The sequence below is a fragment of the Lytechinus pictus genome, chromosome 9 (genome assembly GCF_037042905.1).
Source record: "Lytechinus pictus isolate F3 Inbred chromosome 9, Lp3.0, whole genome shotgun sequence".
Taxonomy (NCBI): Eukaryota; Metazoa; Echinodermata; class Echinoidea; order Temnopleuroida; family Toxopneustidae; genus Lytechinus; species Lytechinus pictus.
This window is the reverse complement of record NC_087253.1, coordinates 25,653,223-25,672,260: the sequence shown is the minus strand read 5'-3', so window position 1 is coordinate 25,672,260 and position 19,038 is coordinate 25,653,223. Positions and strand designations below refer to the sequence as shown.

The following is a 19,038-nucleotide window of genomic DNA, read 5'->3' as shown; positions in this document are numbered from 1 at the left end:
ATGCCCTTCCTGGAAACAGTGTTAGATGGTGAATCATATGCTATACACCTTTGTAAATCAACTATATAAAATGAAAAATCTTGAGGATGGTTTTTTTGTAATTATTAATAATTCTTCACAGAAGATATAAACATTCAGTGGAGCGTTGTGGCCAGGTGGATTAGTCTTCGGACTTTGATTGATTGATTGATTCTTTATTTCCATGCAAAAATAAATCATACAACAGAAAATATATTGACAATATCTCATGGTAAAATAACAATAAACAATCATTGCATGGGAGGGAACAGTCATAAGCACAAGGCTTGAAAAGGACGCCCCTCAAGAAAGATTACGGCCCTGAATAAAATCAATATAAGTCATATTTAAAAATTACAGTAAAAGCAGGGCCAAAAGGAAAACACATCAAGCATGTCAAGAATAAATCAAATGATAATAACACACCAGCCGTGTATCGATTAGTATTACTATGTTTAACATAGATACGTCGTATAAAATAATACAAAAAATAAAGTATGCAATATGATGAAAGTCATGAAACTGATGATAGAACAATATCTTAACTCAAATAAGTGCTAATAATGGAATGCTTAAACTCAAACTTAAATTTGTTCAATGTAGGTGCACCACGTATAGTTAAAGGTATATCATTCCAGGTATCTGGACCAGTATGTCTTATTGACCTATGGGCTAAGGCAGTTAGCGGATTTGATAAATGTAAATTTGTTGAGGTTCTCGTAGGATAATTATGAATAAACGAATTCAAAAGGAACATATGATCAAATGTTAATGGTAATTGGCGACAGTGAAACTTAAACATAAACAAAGCAATTTGAAATTTATGTATATCATCAATTTTTAAACAGAGGGTCGTGGGTTCGAATCCCAGCCATGGCGTAATTTCCTTCAGCAAGAAATTTGTCCACATTGTGCTGCACTCGACCCAGGTGAAGTAAATGGGTACCTGGCAGGAATTTATTCCTTGAAATGCCACCGCGCTGTAAAAGGCTGCGAGGCTAAAGCCAGGGTAATAATATCCAATGTAGCGCATAGGGACTCATTTGGCAGTGATATGCGCTATATAAGCATGTTGGTATTATTATTATTATTATTCAATTCATTTTATTCAATCATTTAAAATATCAATATACAAACCAATATACAAAATCATACATGAATGTACAGATATTTAAATGATTAGGGTGCCCCTAAAAGCAAAAGCTTGATGAGTGGGACACCCAATACATATATATATATATATGTATAAACGTACATAAAAGTGAAAAGGTAACAATAATAAACACAAACAATACATAAGAGAATAAGACATGACATCCTTTGGAAAACAAAGGAGAGCACACACATTTGTAAAGACAATGAATGGTGCAAAAGTAATGATCCTAATTGGAAAACACTTTCAAATAACATATGCATGGCTCTCCATAGTTGTGATTAATCGGATCAATCGCAATTCTTCAGAAGATAGGGCTATTCTTTGATAATCTATATCTGGGGGTCGTTTCATAAAGCTGTTCGTAAGTTAGGAGCGACTTTAAGAACGACTGGTGATCCTTTCTTAGGCGCTAAACCATCGCCAATTTATTATACCGTTTACCACAAGAAAGAATCACCAGTCGTTCTTAAATTCGCTCTTAACTTACGAACAGCTTTATGAAACGGCACCCTGTGCTAAAAACAATTCTAAAGCCCTATAGACCATGATGCATGAATATTTAGAAAACGTATTGAATGGACACAGGAGTTTTAGATATATTTGGCTTTCCATACTTGTGATGTATACATTCTAGATACATGTATATATCGCTTTCAAAAGTTGTCATTGATCAGATCAATCAAAAGTCTTTGCTAACCTGTATCTGAGCTGAAGACGATTCTAAAGCCCTATAAACCATTGGTAGGACATGATTCTTGATGTCATCTGAGGGTGTCTTGGTCAATAGGAGTGTCATCCGTTGCATGAAGATCAGCAAAATCTTTAAAAAGAAACATCCAAAAGAGATACATCAGCGGGTAGTTTCACAAATGTACGCGATTGAGTTCTAACAGACATACACTGCATCCCACAAAAAGGGAAACCTGTTTTCAGAAATAGATTTTGCAATCATTAAAGGGGAATGAAACCTTGGAACAAGTAGGCTTGTGTCAAAACAGAAAAATCAAAGAATAAGAACAAAGAAAGTTTGGGGAAAATTCGACAAATAATGAGAGTTATGAGCATTTGAATCTTGCAAACATTAATGCCATGGAGATCCTCCAATTGGCAATGCGACAAGGAGGTGTGATGTCACATGTGAACAACTTTCCCTTTGATGGACTATAAAATACCCCTAAAATGTCTCTTTTTGCTTTTTCTTATGGTGATACAAACTCTTCATCCATGATGTATTCTTTAAAAATATGTATTTCATGAACTCCTATAGAAAAGAAATAACACATGATCTACTGATAGATGTGATAAAAGGCATGTTAAGTGAAATATATACCGGTACTTAAGTAATGCAGGGTCAGGGATGCCACTAGGTGCCCTAAAAAAATACTGAAACTTATCGCGGGCCAGGAGAGTGGCCAAGAAAAAAAAATTAGGGGGGGGGCCACCTTAAATTTTGGGATGGACACAGGTAAAAAATTGGACAAGCAAAAAAAAAACACCTCTAATTTAGGGGGGGGGGGAAGGACCAAGTGGCTTCTTACCTTGTTGTGATCGATGACTTTGAAGTCGAGGTTTGAAAAACTGACGGTAGTTAATTGTTGTGTGTTTCTCATAGAACGCTAGACCAAAAAGCTTCAGTCTCTGTATTTTGGTTGTTCAGCTGAACCGCATTGGCTCCACAAACCAATACATGGACTGAAGAGTTGTTGGCCCGTAAATAAAGACAACGTATCAGCTAACCCAGCTAGCTAGCTGATATGTAACCCAAGGAGCTACGGCCCGCTTCCCAGGCCGGAGCTCCTTGGGTTCCGTATCAGCATGCAGCATGTACCATTAGATCTAACATTCAGCGGAAACGGAAACCGGAAACATCTTTGTCGCATTGCCAATATGAGGATCTCCATATATAGCATTAGTGATCGCAATATTCAAATGCTCATAACTTTCTCATTATTTGTCCGATTTTTATCAAACTTTCGTTGATCTGTTTCTTTGATTTTTCTGTATTCACACAAGCTATCTTGTTCCAAATGTTTCATTCTCCTTAAAATATATTTTTACTATGAATTTGATACTGATGGTAAGAAAGAAATCTCATCTTTAATTTGAGACCAACAGCTTAGCAAATCATTCATGCTTGGCAGGTTACAAACAATAAATATTTAGGCCTATCACTTATAGTTTGAGCACAAACTCATGTGTTAATCTGAATCCACTCTCATTTCAGGGATCAGTGAGCAACTTAACAAAGAATACAAAAGAAAGTTTAATGAGCCAATCGTCAAATAGGCACGGTTGTCGTATCACAAACAAATCTTGTCCAATTTATCTGCGCAACCTGATTCAACATCAAAATTTCAAACCCCTCTTGCTCATTAATGCGTGAAGTATTCGTCACATATTAGGTATCAAAATGTATAAGAATAATCAAATTATATGATGATGCAAATAAAATATCATAATTGCTTTTGAAGAAAAAAGGTGTGAGAGTCCCAGTTTTCTTTTTCGGAAACACACTGTATATCAATCAGATAGGATATTTATTTACATCTGGGACAGACCTTTAAGGGGGAAGTTCACTCTAACTGTAAGTTTATTTTTTTTAAGCAGATAAATTTGAGAAATATATTGGTGAAGGTTTGATAAAAATAATTCACAGACTAATAGAATTACGACAGCTTATAAGTTTTTAATATTTTACATAATATGCGAGGAGCTTTCCCATATCATATAAAATGAAAAACCCGCCCTAAATCCTAATCGATAAAAAGAAAACAATTGACACAAGACCAGTTTGTATAGTCTATGACAGCATCGCAGCCATAGTTCATAGTATTCTGCATCAGACGTATTGCTAACGTTTCAGACTCATAATGGCAAACAAAAAAGCTGCAGCCTTGCCGAGATCATGGGCTAGGTTTTCCTGCCATCCTACTCCTTACCTGAACCGGTTCTTGCATCTTGAAGACATTCTTTAGGCTTGGTAAGACCAGCTTGACATACTCCTGATCTGTGCATTGCTCAGCGATGAGTAATACATTGGGGAGGACAAACGGCACCATGTCAGGATTCATGAATTCCTTACACAAGCATGGTAGTATCCTCTGCTGCACAACCCTCTAAGCATGAAAATAATGAAAATAATAATGGCGATGACCATAAAATTAACTCTTTGCCCGCCACGTACACTATCCCCTCTGCGCCACATTAATTTTGGGGTGCCACATTCAGAGGGGGTTTGCGTGCACTGTCTTATTCAACTCGCAATAACTTTTTACTGGTTTGTCGTATTGAAAAAAATTATGTAGCAAAGTTTTAGAGAAATGAATACTCTTGCCAATGGTATCATTTTTGTTATGTATAAAATCATAGATTTCGAGAATTTTAACTTTACATTCTGTTCCAATTTTTCGTTTAGGAGGGTATTTTATACCTCTTATATTTAATACTTTCTAATGAAGGTTAAATTTTTAAGTTAGTCCATTAAAAAGATATGTTCTTTAGCTTTCATTGCATACCAAATCCATGTCTTTATGGTCATTATGAGCTAAGCAGTTTAGGATTGAAATGGGGCATTCAAAAAGAGTAAACTGACAATGAACTAAACTCTTCTATTGAAATTGACCCTGGCTACTTCTCAATAGACTTCCCATCCTGGGAGACTTCCCGTCTATTGATACTTTGATCCCCTTATTGTTATAGGGAGGTGGCAATTTGTATCATTCTTTTATTACAAGGAAAGCAGTGCAAGCTATTGAAAGCTCATCGAAATATATCATAAAGCAGTTCAAAAAACTCTATTTTACGCGAAAAATCTCTATGTAAACAATGTCGGCGAAAGCTATAACACGAAAGCTAGATTCGTAAACAATGCAATACACGCGTCGCTATTGTATGTGTGTGCACACAATTACAATTAAATGCGTTCCGTACGCATTTTGTGCGAACTGTGACTTGAGTCGTCGTTGGCAGTCCGCTGTATGTGCCGCGAGTCGTCCGTGGCGGGCAAAGAGTTAATAACAAGTGGAACGCCTCTGGCAGTCTCGCCTGCATTACGCAATTTAATATAGCAGCAGTGCTAACTTTGAAAACTACTATAAAATAATCATTCACAAAAACATCATTCATATAATGACATAATACCACGTTCATTGACCATAAATGACATTTGAACGGAGACTTAAGACTGTCAACTACACCCATGTCCACATTTCATTCACTCTATCCATAAACTTTCAAAGTTATGATGGCACTTCAACAATTACCCCAACATGGCCTAAGTTTATTGACCTTAACTGACCTTTGACTTGGTTTTGTGACCTGAAACTCACAGGGGATGTTCAGTGATGCTTGATTACTCTTATATCCCAAGTTTTATGAACTAGATCCATAAACTTTCAGAGCTAGGATGGTAATTTAACATATACCCCCAACTCGTACAGGATGTTCAGTGATACTTGATTACTCTTATGTCCAAGTTTTATGAACTAGATCCATAAACTTTCACAGTTAGGATGGTAATTCAACAAATACCCCCAACACGGCCAAAGTTCATTGACCTTAAATGACCATTGACCATGGTCATGTGACCTGAAACTCGCACAGGATATTCAGTGGTACTTGATTAACCTAATGTCCAAGTTTCATGAACTAAATCCATAAATTTTCAAAGTTATGATGGTAATTCAACAAATACCCCCAACTTGGCCAAAGTTCATTGACCCTAAATGACCTTTGACCTTGGTCACGTGACCTGAAACTCGAGCAGGATGTTCACTAATACTTGATTAACCTTATGCCCTAGTTTCATGAACTAGGTCCATATACTTTCTAAGTTATGATGTCATTTCAAAAACTTAACCTTCGGTTAAGATTTTGAAAATAATTTTCCCAACATGGTCTAAGTTCATTGACCCTAAATGACCTTTGACCTTGGTCACGTGACCTGAAACTCAGGCGGGGTGTTTAGTAATACTTGATTAACCGTATGTCCAAGTTTCATGAACTAGGTCCATATACTTTCTAAGTTATGATGTCATTTCAAAAACTTAACCTTAGGTTAAGACTTGATGTTGACGCCGCCGCCGCCGCCGTCGGAAAAGCGGCGCCTATAGTCTCGCGCTGCTATGCAGGCGAGACAAAAATTAATAATGATCATCATCAGAGCTGCCAACCTGAAAAAGAACATTTCAGTATTTTTAAAGTTGAAAATCAGTATTTAGGTGATGAAATCAGTATTTAAAAAAAATACCATAGGACAATACATAAAACTGAAACTTAAGAAATCAGTATTTTACATTAAACTATCAGTAATTTTCTCACTTTTCAGTACTAAATACTGAAAATCAGTACTACTTGGTAGCTCTGCATCATCATCATCACCATCAACATCAACATCATCATCATCATCACCACATCATCATCATCAACATCATCAACATCATCACCACCAACATCATCACCATCATCATCATCGTCATCATCATCATAATCGTCATCAACATCATCACCACCACCACCTCATCATCATCATCACAATCATCATCAGTACCACCACTATCCTCTGCTGCACAACCCTCTAACGAAGAAAAAAGATAACGATCATCATCATCATCAAAATAATAGTTATCATTAAGCGAAAACGCATCCACAACTGACTGGTGTTTAACAGTTGGCAAAGTACATTATAACAGAAACATGCTAAAGCATTCAAAGCAGAAATGCATCAAACACCTTCATTGGCCCGAATTCACAAAGGTGGTTTTGAAAACCCACGGTTGAGTCCATGGTTTATGCAGATTTTCCTGTCTAAATTACGCTTAATTAAGCGCGTATCGAGCGCATGTATATAACATGTCCAATGCTGATGCGCGCTTTTGTCACTGTGCGCCAAATTGACGCCTGTTACCATGGTTAGATACGCTATTTTATTCATGAGTCCACTGTTTTTATTCATGAGTCCACTCTTCAAATACCTTCATAGAGTGTTCTTTGATGTGCTTAATTCCAGTAACCTGCTCTATTCCATTTCTACACAATATTTTGCTTTGAAATTCACCTTTCCTATTAAAAGAAATGAAAGCTTATTTGAACAAATTTATCCATTAGGTAACCATGAACCGGTCTATTGTAAAACCCTCCATCCGTCAAATCCGACTTACCTTGGGAAGAGTTGAGATTACTTTTGGAAGACCTTTGAAGAATTGAGCTTTCTGTTTGCTTTCTTGTTGAAACAATGAGTCAACGTACTGGAGCGTCATTGCGCCAACGTCATCAAAATATGGAATCTAAGAATGAATTCATATAGAATGATTTCAACAATGTCATCAAAACATGGAATCTAAAAATGAATTCAAATAAAATTATTGCAGCAATGTCATCAAAATATGGAATCTAAGAATGAATTCAAATAAAATGATTGCAGCAATGCCATCAAAATAGAGGATCTAAGAATTAATTCATAAAGACTGATTAGACCAATGCATCTACACATTGGAGAGTGAAGGTATCAACGTCATAAAAATATGGAATACAGATGACTTGATAAAATTTGAGGATTAAACAAATGACAGAGGGGGGAGATGGGGGAGAATTGCAAACATTTGATATCACACATCATGGTCGCACTGCCAATGGAAGGATTTCCATAACATTTGTGATCTCAGCATTCGAATGTTCACAAAACTCAAATTTTTCTCAAATTTCCATTGATTTCGTCAGATTGCTTTTACTCACTCATGTGTTAATGGGGGCTCATATGAGTATTACCAAGCAAAAAAGATATTCTAAGCTTTACAATAATAGGTAATTTTTCTATTGTATTTGTGATTAAGTCATGATAAAGGACCGATGATTCTTGGTTTCATTTTTGTGGGGGTGCACTTTCCTTCTCTTACCTTGCCTAGTTGATCAGCGTCCGGTCTGATGGTGGGTGTGGTACTTAGTAACATCTTCACATACTCTTTTAAACCATCAGGAAGGCTCGATAATAAAGATATATTCAGACTTCGCAACTAAAAAAATCAAAAGGATACTGATGTATCATATTTCCATTCAATATTCTTTATATCTGCAACTCAAATCCACTGTAAACAACCCTTTTTAAAAAGAACTTCATACATATCATACATGTAAGATTGGAAGTCAATGGTGACTATAATGTACCAAAATACAGTAAAACCTGTCTATTAATGCCACCCAAAAGAAACAGAAAAAGTGCCCACTGTGGACAGGTGACCTTAATAGTCAAATATTCCTTTCCGAATGGGAGACAATTTTGGTGACCACTGAAGATAGGATTTCACTATGCACAGGTGGTCACTGAGGCAGGTTCAACTATAAATTGATTTTAAATTATCAAATTTGATTGAAACTAAAAAAACGTTTTGTCATTGTTCTTATATTCTACACTCCATCATATATACATGTATGTAAACTGTAGGCTAGCGCTCAAAAATTAGTGAATCCAACCATAACATGTTCAAGTTCTGCCATGTTTTTGACATTTAATAGTGAAGTCAAGTGATAAAATAATACATCAACACTCAGTCTGAAGGAGTAAATTTTGAGGTGGGGTTCAATAAATATTGAGCAAAACTGCATAGATAACAAAGATACATGTTCTTTTCAATATTCCATATTTTCTTCCTGTAACAATCAATGATTGAAAGCAAGAAAAGAAAAAAAAACTCTAAATGAGCAAGGATTCAAAATAACTGTATATCAAAATTAAAGATATTATTACCTGTTCAGATTTCTGTTTAAATGTGGCAAGATTCTCGTTGCAATCATGGAACATTTTGCCGTTGTTGATCACGGAGTACATTAACATCCCAAGGCTGAACATATCACTGGAAGTATCACAGCTTTGAGTTAACTGGTATTCCGGAGCCAAGTAGTTCAGGTCTGGCTGAAGCACTGCCGAGATATTGTTCACAAGTTCACGTGAAGGGAAACTAGCCTATGAGAGAATAGGACAGTTATGCAATTAGGCATAGTTATATTCATATTATTTCCAGCTCTTTGACGAGACATTTGAAAGTCCTGGGTTCAATATCGGCCATGGCACTTACGCCAGTGAGCAAAGCATTCAACAAAAAGTGATCTTGTATCATGCATTCAAATAAATGAAATTCTGTACACATACTTGGAAACTATATGCCACTTTAAAAAACACAATATATAAATGAAATATTCCAGCGACTGTGATAGACTGTGTGATTGACAGATCACAGATGCAAAGATACAAGTGCTTTCCTTAATCATCATCATCATCATCTTCTTCTTCATCATCACCATCATTCTCATCATCATTCTCATCATCATCGTCATCATCTTCTTCTTCATCATCATCTTCATCATCACCATCATCATCATCCTTATCATCACTATCATCATCATTATCATCACAATCATCATTATCACCATCATGATCATCATCATCATCACCATCATCATCCTCATCATCACTATCATCATCATCACCACCATCATTATCATTATGTGATTGACAGATCACAGATGCAAAGACACAAATGCTGTTCTTTATCATCATCATCATCTTCTTCATCATCATCATCATTCTCATCATCGTCATCATCATCACCATCATCATCATCATCATCCTCATCAACACTATCATCACCACCACCATCATCATTATCACCATCATCATCTTTATCATCATCATCACCACCATCATGATCATCATCATTATCATCATCACCATCATCATCATCATCATTCATCATCATCATCACACCATCATCACCATCATCACCATCATCATTATCACCATCATCCTCATCAACACTATCATCATCATCACCACCACCATCATCACCATCATCATCATCATCTTTATCACCATCATCACACCACCACCATCATCATCATCATCACACCATCATCATCATCCTCATAATCACTCATCATCATCATTACCACCACCACCAACATAAACATCACCACTATCCTCATTACCATCATCATCATCACAACCATCATCACCACCATCATCATTATCACCTTCATCATCATCATCATCATCACACTATCATCCTCATCACCATCACCATCATCATCACCACCATCATCATCATCCTCATCATCACTATCATCATCATCACCACCATCATCATTATTATTATCTTTATCATCATCATCACAACCATCATCATCATCCTCACCATCATCATCATCACCATCATCATCACTCCCTAATCCTCCTCTTTATCATCACCATCATCATCACACCCTCCTCCTCCTCCTCATCATCATCATCATCACCATCATCATCACACCCTCCTCCTCCTCCTCCTCATCACCATCATCATTATCACCATCATCATCATCATCGTCATCACCACCATCATCATCATCATCCATCATCATCTTCATCATCCATCATCCTCATCATCGCCATCATCATCATTGTCATTGTCAGTATTTGTAACTTTACATTTTAAAAGGCCACAGTTTTTCACCCAAAATCAAACTTGTAAAGCTGCTTTGGTGATAAAATTTCCAAGCTAAAAAAAAGGAAATGTTTAAGATGCCATGACACTGTATGCAATAAAATAGTTTTAGCTTAGAAATGACAGAGGCCTTTTAGAAGGACTTCATTCTGGTATTTTATTATTCATGTGACTCACAGGTTTATCAGGTCGTGATCAGGGAGGGAAAATAAAGTCATGTGACTTTCTGGATGATCAAGTGATGATGAAGAAGGAAAACCAAAGTCATGTGACTGACTGAATGATCAGGTGGTGATGAGGAAGGGATAACAAAGTCATGTGACTTACTAGTTAATCAGGTAGTGATGAGGAAAGGATCCCAAAGTCATGTGACTTAGTGATTAATCAGGTGGTCAGTGATGAGGAAAAAATAACAAAGTCGTGTGACTTTATATATGGTGATGAGGAAGAGACAATAATGTCATGTGACTTACTGGTTGATCAGGTGGTGATGAGGAAGGGAAAAATTAAGTCATGTGACTTACTGGTTGATCAGGTGGTGATGAGGAAGGGATAACAAAGTCATGTGACTTACTGGTTGATCAGGTGGTGATGAGGAAGGGATAACAAAGTCATGTGACTTACTGGTTGATCAGGTGGTGATGAGGAAGGGATAACAAAGTCAAATCCAGCTAGCTTCCATGCTCCATTACCATTCAAGATAATACTCGCTGGTGAAATATTACCATGGACCATATGAACATCATTATGAAGAAACTTCAAGGCATCTGTTAACTGTAACGAAACATAAAAAAATATACAGAGATAAGTTTTAATTTCAATCTTGTTTCCCTCTGATATCATACTACTGTAGCTGAAAGCTTCACATCTTGCATTTTCTTTTTTTTCAAATCATCCCCTATATCAATGTACGATGTTATCTGAACTTGTCATTCAAATTCTGTTATTTCAAAATAGTGTAAACATATAAATTACAATTTAGTGACAAGCACATGTAAATTACTTTATTTTATACTGAGAGCACACAACCCACCTGTAGAAGGCCATATTTGATCTCGACTTCAAACAACTTGTGTTCTCCAATGTCCGGTGGTATGGGCGTCGGCATGTTGTCATGGCAACCTAATATATTGGCTAGGCTGGCAAAGACAGGCTCTGTAGCGAACGCCAGGCTTTCTCTGTGAAGTGAAGGAAGAGCAGAAGAGAAAACCAATTGAAGAAACTGCTGTAATCACCAATTAACATCATAATAATGTTACTTGTGCAAGAGATCTATAGTCAACGTTACAAGGAAAATGTGTGAAGTCACCGATCAATGCCTGCGAATGTTCCACTCAAGAGAATGCTCCAGTACTGTCATGCATAAAAAAAGTTGTGCATAACTTAAAAAGAGCTTTATAAAATACCATCCTGCAGGCTGATATCAATCCCTCCCCCCCTTGAACTTTATAGTTCAACCGGTATGTTTCATCCCTGTAGGACTCCATGAAAGATAAACCGTGTGTGAAAAAGGCTACCCTGTTTTTGGATGAACAAAAAAATAAAATCTAAGAAAAAACGGATGGATGGATAGATGGATGGATGATATAATGAATGAACAAATAATATAATGAATTAAACAATTAATACGTAAACAAGTATTGAGATAACTAACCTTGTTTCTTCCAATGGATGTTGAACAGTAAGCACACACGGATGTCTTAGTCTGGTCAACTGGGTTGAACCCTTACGTAAGATCTCTAACAATGGATCTCTATCCTTTTTGGCAAATCTTTCCAGAAGTTTCTTTTCAAATACAAATACACCTGCCTCCTGTTACAATGGAGATGAGGGAAAAATTCAAAATGTCATAATTTTATTATTTTACATCCAATTTTGATAAAATTTTCAGCATTATGCTTCTTTTTTTCTCTTTTTTTTTATCAAATCAACATTTTGTTAGGGTGGACTTGTCCTTTAATAAATGGCTAATAAATCTGTATCTTTACAAACCTGTTTCGTTGATCTTTTGACAGCAAGATAGATCTTCCACAAACATCCAGGACCGCCGCTACCGACGTGACGAATGACCTCATATTCTCTCATCACTGGGTTCCCGATAAACCCACCAACCGTACTCTTCAATTTATTCAGCATCTCCATCACGCTCGTCAGTTCTCGTCATCCACCTGCTAAAAAGTGGTCCGAAGATGCAGAAAATCTGAAGAAAAAAAATTTTAAGTGTTAAATGTAGGCACCTTTATGAATGTTATAGATGACAGGAAAGTTATAGAGGACAACATGAATAATGATTGCAATGATTGCATTAACTATAAATGAATACTGATTTTAACTGATTCACCTGGCCCCATCATGCTTTGTTTGGAAATTATCACAGAAAAAAACTCTCTAAACAAAAGTCTTCTTCATGAAGGAATATCCAGAAAATCTTTGTGAACAAAAAACAAAAGCTTAGCTAAACAAAAGCTATACAAAAAATTCCTAGAATACGCTTGTCGTGCACACTTAAAGGTCAAGTCCACCCCAGAAAATTGTTTATTTGAATCGATAGAGAAAAATCAAACAAACATAACGCTGCAAATTTCATCGAAATCGGATGTAAAATAAGAAAGTTATGACATTTTTAAGTTGCACTTATTTTTCACAAAACAGTTAAATGCACAACTCAGTGATATGCAAATGCGAGAGTCGATGATGTCCATCACTCACTATTTCTTTTGTTTTTTATTGTTTGAATAATACAATATTTCAATTTTTACAGATTTGACAAGAAGGACCAACTTAACTTAACCATAAACTGTTAACACAATGGTAATTCCACATGTTCAGGGAGAAATGAAACTTTGTTTCACTTGACAAGGAGGAGAAAATATATATATTATATTTCATATAATAAAATACAAAAGAAATAGTGAGTGGGTGACGTCATCAATTCGCATACCGACCAGGATGTGCATATAACTGTTTTGTGAAATTAAGCGAAACTTTAAAATGTCATAACTTTCTTATTTTACATCTGATTTTGATGAAATTTTCAGTGTTTTGCTTGTTGGATTTTTCTCCTTTTTTTCAAATCAACATCTTGTTGGGGTGGACTTGTCCTTTAAGATCTAAATATTTTCATCAGGTTCATTATTCATCATATTCATAGCTACATGTGCCATACCCCTTTTTTGGTTGATATGAATTGAAAATTGAATTAAAGGGGAATCCAACCCAAATAAAAACTTGTTTTTATAAGAAAAAGAAAAATCAGACAAGTTGATAGGTGAAAGTTTGAACAATATTGGACAAACACCAAGAAAGTTATGAATTTTTAAAAGTTGTAAATATTGGTAATCACTATACTCATGGAGACTTCAAATTGGCCGCATATGGGATGTCATAGTGATGTAAGGCAAGGACTACTCTTCCATGTACTCCAATACATATTATGGCTAAAATGTCATTTTTCCCAAAAGTTTTACTTCAAATAATATTTTTCTTTCATGAGGACATTAAACAATATACTACCTGGGTTATATTTAGATTACTGCCCCAGGGGAATGGGTACTTAGGAGAAAACCACAAATCCCTGATAATAAAGTACCTGGCCTATGGGAAAGTTGTCCTTGCCCCTTGTCATAATTTACTTACCCAGTTGCCAATTTGAAATGTACATACTATTAGTGATCTCAATTTTAAAGCAGCTATAACTTTCTTATTGCTTGTCCGATTTCTTTCAAACTTTTACCAATCTGTTTAATTAGGTGGTCTGTCGATGACAGATCACCTATTGATTTCGTTAGAATTTTCTTTCTTTATTTATTTTTATTTCTTCCGTACACTTTTTTGTACACACGTTCACTCGAAATCGACATGGTCAATTTCCTTCAAATTTCTGTCAGTCATCAAGCCCTATGATTTCAAGTTAAATCAACTTTTTCAAGGTCATTAGGTCATCGTGAAGTCATCCAGGCGCCATTTTGTAAAAATCAGGTCATTATCATATCTCAATAACGAGTCATCAAAAATCAACCATATTTGGTATACATCAACTTCAGGTCAAAGGTCAACTAAAAATTTCATCAAATTTCGCGCGCGCACCTCGACGCGCACGTACGCGCGCATTAAAATTTTAAAATGCTCAAATTCGTTCCAAATTAATTTTCTATACGTTTCAGGCCATTTTAAGCATTTTGCAAAAAAACGCGCGCACGCACATGCGCGCGCGTTTTCGCGCGTAATTGCATCTTCCAACATAGAATCGCCAAATTTTTTCTGTCATCATATTTGGCACATTTTTTCAAGCATTTTGATACCTTGTTCAACTTTTTCTGCCCATTAATAACGGAATGAGCGTCCGTTTAAGATAATTACCGTGCGCGCGAGCTTTTGTAATACATAGCATACATGGGCAAAAACATGCCTGTACAAAATCCATTGTAGCGCTTTAGGATGTAAGGTGACCCCAAGTTTTTTTTCATATTTTGATAGAGTATGAATCGGAGATATGATTTCATGTTTCATTTGACCCTCAATTAACTCATGATGTCATCATAATGGCCTCCGAACTCAAAATTTCAATTTTCATATTATGACGTCAGCAGATTTTTGGAAAATTGATTGTATCTCTGCAAATGTTGATCAATTTTCTTTCAAATTTTGATATGTTCTACCTTAGAATATTCTCTACAAATGCAGTCACCACGATATTTCATTTTGACAAAGGCATCATGGCGTATTTTTGCGATTAAAGGAGGCATGTCAATTTTTCACATTTTGCGTGTATTCTCTATGGGACATGACTTTTTCTCAAAACTGGATTCTACATTTTCGTCTTTCGCGAGCAATTATCTCCGTCGTTTTATCTTTGTTTACGCTGAGCTTTGAGTATGTTGTAGCTGAGAAAAAAAGCTATCATAAATGTGCCCTTTATTTTTCGATCAGATGCCAGGATCATGCTCATATTTCACTTACAAAGTGGGATTTGATAATTCCATTTTCCGTTTACGTGTAATCTCTATGGGAAATATTTTGGTATATCGGTAACGCACTTGACTTCCGACCTCGAGGTCCCTGGTTCGAGTCCGGGCGTCTCCAACAATTTTTTTTCTTCACTTTTTTTTCTTTTTGACCTTTCACTCTACCATCTCCTTTGAATATTAAAACACGTACAATCGCAAATAATGTAATAAAAAAACATATTTACTTTATTATTACCCTATTATCACTAGATCCATTACTTTTGGCGTGTAATCCTTATGGGAGATGACTTTTTCTCAAATCTGGATTCTACATTCTTGTCTTTTGCGAGCAATATCGCCGTTATTTCGGCTTGGTTTTGTTGATTTTTGAGTATGTTGTAGCTGAGACTATACGCTATCTAAATTTTCTCTAATTTTGTTCAGTCTGATGTCATCGTGGTCTGTTGATGATAATCATCAACATCATCATGATCATCATCATCATCATCATCGTCATCACCATTACTATCAAGATCATCATCATCATCATGATCATCATGATGATCATCATTGTTTACATGTCTATATAACTTCTCCCTTTCTCAATATAGTAAATATTATAATCTCTCATAAGACTTGAAGACAGACCACCTAATTCGTCCCCATGACGAATTAAATTTCTAGTTTATTTTTCTCCTTCCCAACAAAACATTTTATGGCCAAGGCTGGATTCCCCTTTAAAAAAATATTTAGAATTAAATTTAATCAAACCAGACAAAAACAGGAATGCATAGACATTAGTGAGTCCATCACATATGGACCACATCTTTCGAAACTGACCACCTTGCAGGCATTAATATAAATAATATTCATATATTAATATAAATTATAAATGCTACGCGTGGAAGAGTAATGTTAGGCGCAGTGTCCATAAGAACGAAAATAATTGATTTCACGAGAGAAAAAGGTATTATACCCAGTTGTTGTATGTCGGGACAGGTTGTGGGTCTGGGCGATCAATTTTAGAAAGTCATTTGGAAAAAATTACAAGCAAAGTTTCATCAATTTTTAGTACAAAACGTTAGGAAATATCATAGACTAATGGGGTGTTGCAAGAAACTTGCGATTGAACGCAAATCGAACGCAACTCCCAAAATCGAGCGTAAGTCCTCCGATTAAACGCAAATCTGCAATTGAACGCAAGTTACGTTCAATCCTGTTGCAAGAAGAAGTTGCGTTTGATCAATTGAACGTAGATCAAGCGCAAGCTTTGCAATTGATTGCAAATCGAACTAACTTATGTGAGATTTTGGAGGACGCGCAAAATTTGCGCTCAATTTACGTTCAATTGATTGTCCATAGGCTTGTGTACTAATTCTGCCAAAAAAATAAAAAATTTATTTTGTTTTGAAAAGGTGTGTAAATTATACCAGTTTCAATTTCCCATAGGTTTTTTTCAAGAAAAACTTGAAATAATGTTATTTTCAACCTTCATAGGCCTCTATACAGCAATTATGCCATTATTTTCACAAAACTTCACTACATTCTCTCCTTATATCATTCTAAAGTGTGTCAATCACCAAAAATATTCTGCTCTCGTTATCAGAGGTCATGAAATATTCAAATTGTGATTTCTGAAATAATTTGTATGAAGAAATAACTCTCCATAGGCACAAAAGCCACTCTTTATTAAAACACTTCATGCACTGGCAAATGCTTACCAATATTTCTGAGGGTTTGCAGTAAATACAACTCAGAATTTTTTTTGCAAGAGCACCAAATTGCTTTAATGCTTTCATTCATACATATCATAATGAATAACATGCCCAATTAAGTTCTTTTAGTTTGATTTCAAATTAAACATACATTTCAGGAGATTGCTATACTTCAAAATCTGAAGCTCTCTTGTTTCTCCTCTTTAATCATGAGATTGCATCGCAGATATATATCACACTTGCATACAGGGATGAGGTCGAGGCTGATTCTTCAGAGTAATGAGGCAGCTTGAGAAAACTTCCCATAGATTCTGTACAGTGACTCGGACCAAGGCCAGCAAAATGTTGTCTCGAGGTCAGCATTGACTACATCCCTGCTTGGAACTGAAAAGATCCATTGATCTGTGCACAAAAAAGAACACTGCTCAGACATTCATTATTGATGGACCTTTTATTTTTATTTTTCATTGTTTCTTGCTCCCGAGGAATTACTTCTGAGATTCAGTTATACCAAATAAAATTGAATATCATCTTCATCAAGTGTTTCACCACCGAATGTCTTGTTTGAAATTGACGTGTCTCATGCAGAAGACCACAGTCCTTAGGGTTGGCATGAAGAATCCATAGAAGTCCAGTCAGGAAAGCCACAAGCGTCTCTGCTTGAAGGAACAAATCTGGTTTCCTGAAGCAGTCTAATTTGAGATGAATTTGGAAAGCTCCATGGAGTAAAATTTTTTAAAGCAGCAACGCCCTCATTCTGAAATCTGCTCTTCCATTAATGTTACTACAGACAGGAGCAGCTCTGAATTCAGTTCTGATAATAAACCTGTTCATAAAACAAATAATAATAAGGAAATAATGCAAGCCCATAACCATACATAGCTTGGGTTAGTTCAAATTTTGTCCTTTCAATGCAAGAACGCCCTTAGCAAAACATTTTTGTGCACCCAATCGGTGCAGAAATGCCCCTATGCCTGCTGGTAAGGGCGTTGTTTGCACCGACATGATGATGTGATAGAGGGATAGTGGCTTACTCCTGAGACCATAGTAATTGGCAATTTGCCATGATGTAATCTAAAAAAGTGTGAACTGATTGTTTTCCCCCAAATAAATGAATCATGGAAATTAAAATATGCAATAAATTAAATCAATGAAAGCCTTTTTCATTTTGCATTATCCTTGGGTCAATGTGTACAGATTTCACCCCCATCTGCATTACGATCATGGTGAATTATTGATAATAATACAGTTTACATGTAACCTACACCATTTAAGAGTTGATAAAATGAATCAATCAGCTGGTTGCAAGAACACACATTGTAGCAGACACAGTTATGGTGGTTTAGTCCAGGATAGGCCCCATAGACAAGGGGTCGAACCTTGTTTTTCTAGATATACAATGTTTTTTTATGGTTTCTTGTCAATTCGAGGGTGCTGATTCCGAATCTGAATGATGCCACTCTTGTAACCTTGAGCATTTTCCGCAAATTGGCAAAATCCAATATGGCCGCCAAAATATGCAAATTACCCATGAAAATCATAAAATTGCCCACACATTAGCTATAAAATGCATGTAGTTGTTGTGCAGAAGTGAAATACCAATTGGAAAAGCGATATTTGACAAAATATTTATTTCATTGATATTCAAAATGGCCGCCATAACCCCTGTATACTTTATTATGTAGAATATGAATGGGGAAATTTTTTTTTTTCAAACAAGAGCACTATTA

At 35.9% G+C, this 19,038-nt stretch overlaps 1 protein-coding gene across 1 annotated transcript in view; it reads right to left on the bottom strand.

The window, feature by feature from the left end:
• Positions 1 to 18,135, bottom strand: part of LOC129267682 (SCY1-like protein 2) — a 31,105-nt gene extending 12,970 nt beyond the window's left edge. The window contains exons 1-10 of the mRNA XM_064104988.1: positions 17,460 to 18,135; positions 12,640 to 12,847; positions 12,302 to 12,459; positions 11,681 to 11,825; positions 11,272 to 11,421; positions 8,916 to 9,131; positions 8,068 to 8,184; positions 7,333 to 7,458; positions 4,114 to 4,290; positions 1,872 to 1,994 (exon numbers count right to left, since the gene is read on the bottom strand). Coding sequence (XP_063961058.1) covers positions 1,872 to 1,994; positions 4,114 to 4,290; positions 7,333 to 7,458; positions 8,068 to 8,184; positions 8,916 to 9,131; positions 11,272 to 11,421; positions 11,681 to 11,825; positions 12,302 to 12,459; positions 12,640 to 12,789 — 1,362 coding nt within the window. The 5' untranslated portion in view covers positions 12,790 to 12,847; positions 17,460 to 18,135. The remainder of the gene's footprint in view (positions 1 to 1,871; positions 1,995 to 4,113; positions 4,291 to 7,332; positions 7,459 to 8,067; positions 8,185 to 8,915; positions 9,132 to 11,271; positions 11,422 to 11,680; positions 11,826 to 12,301; positions 12,460 to 12,639; positions 12,848 to 17,459) is intronic.
• Between the last annotated feature and the right edge of the window lie 903 nt (positions 18,136 to 19,038).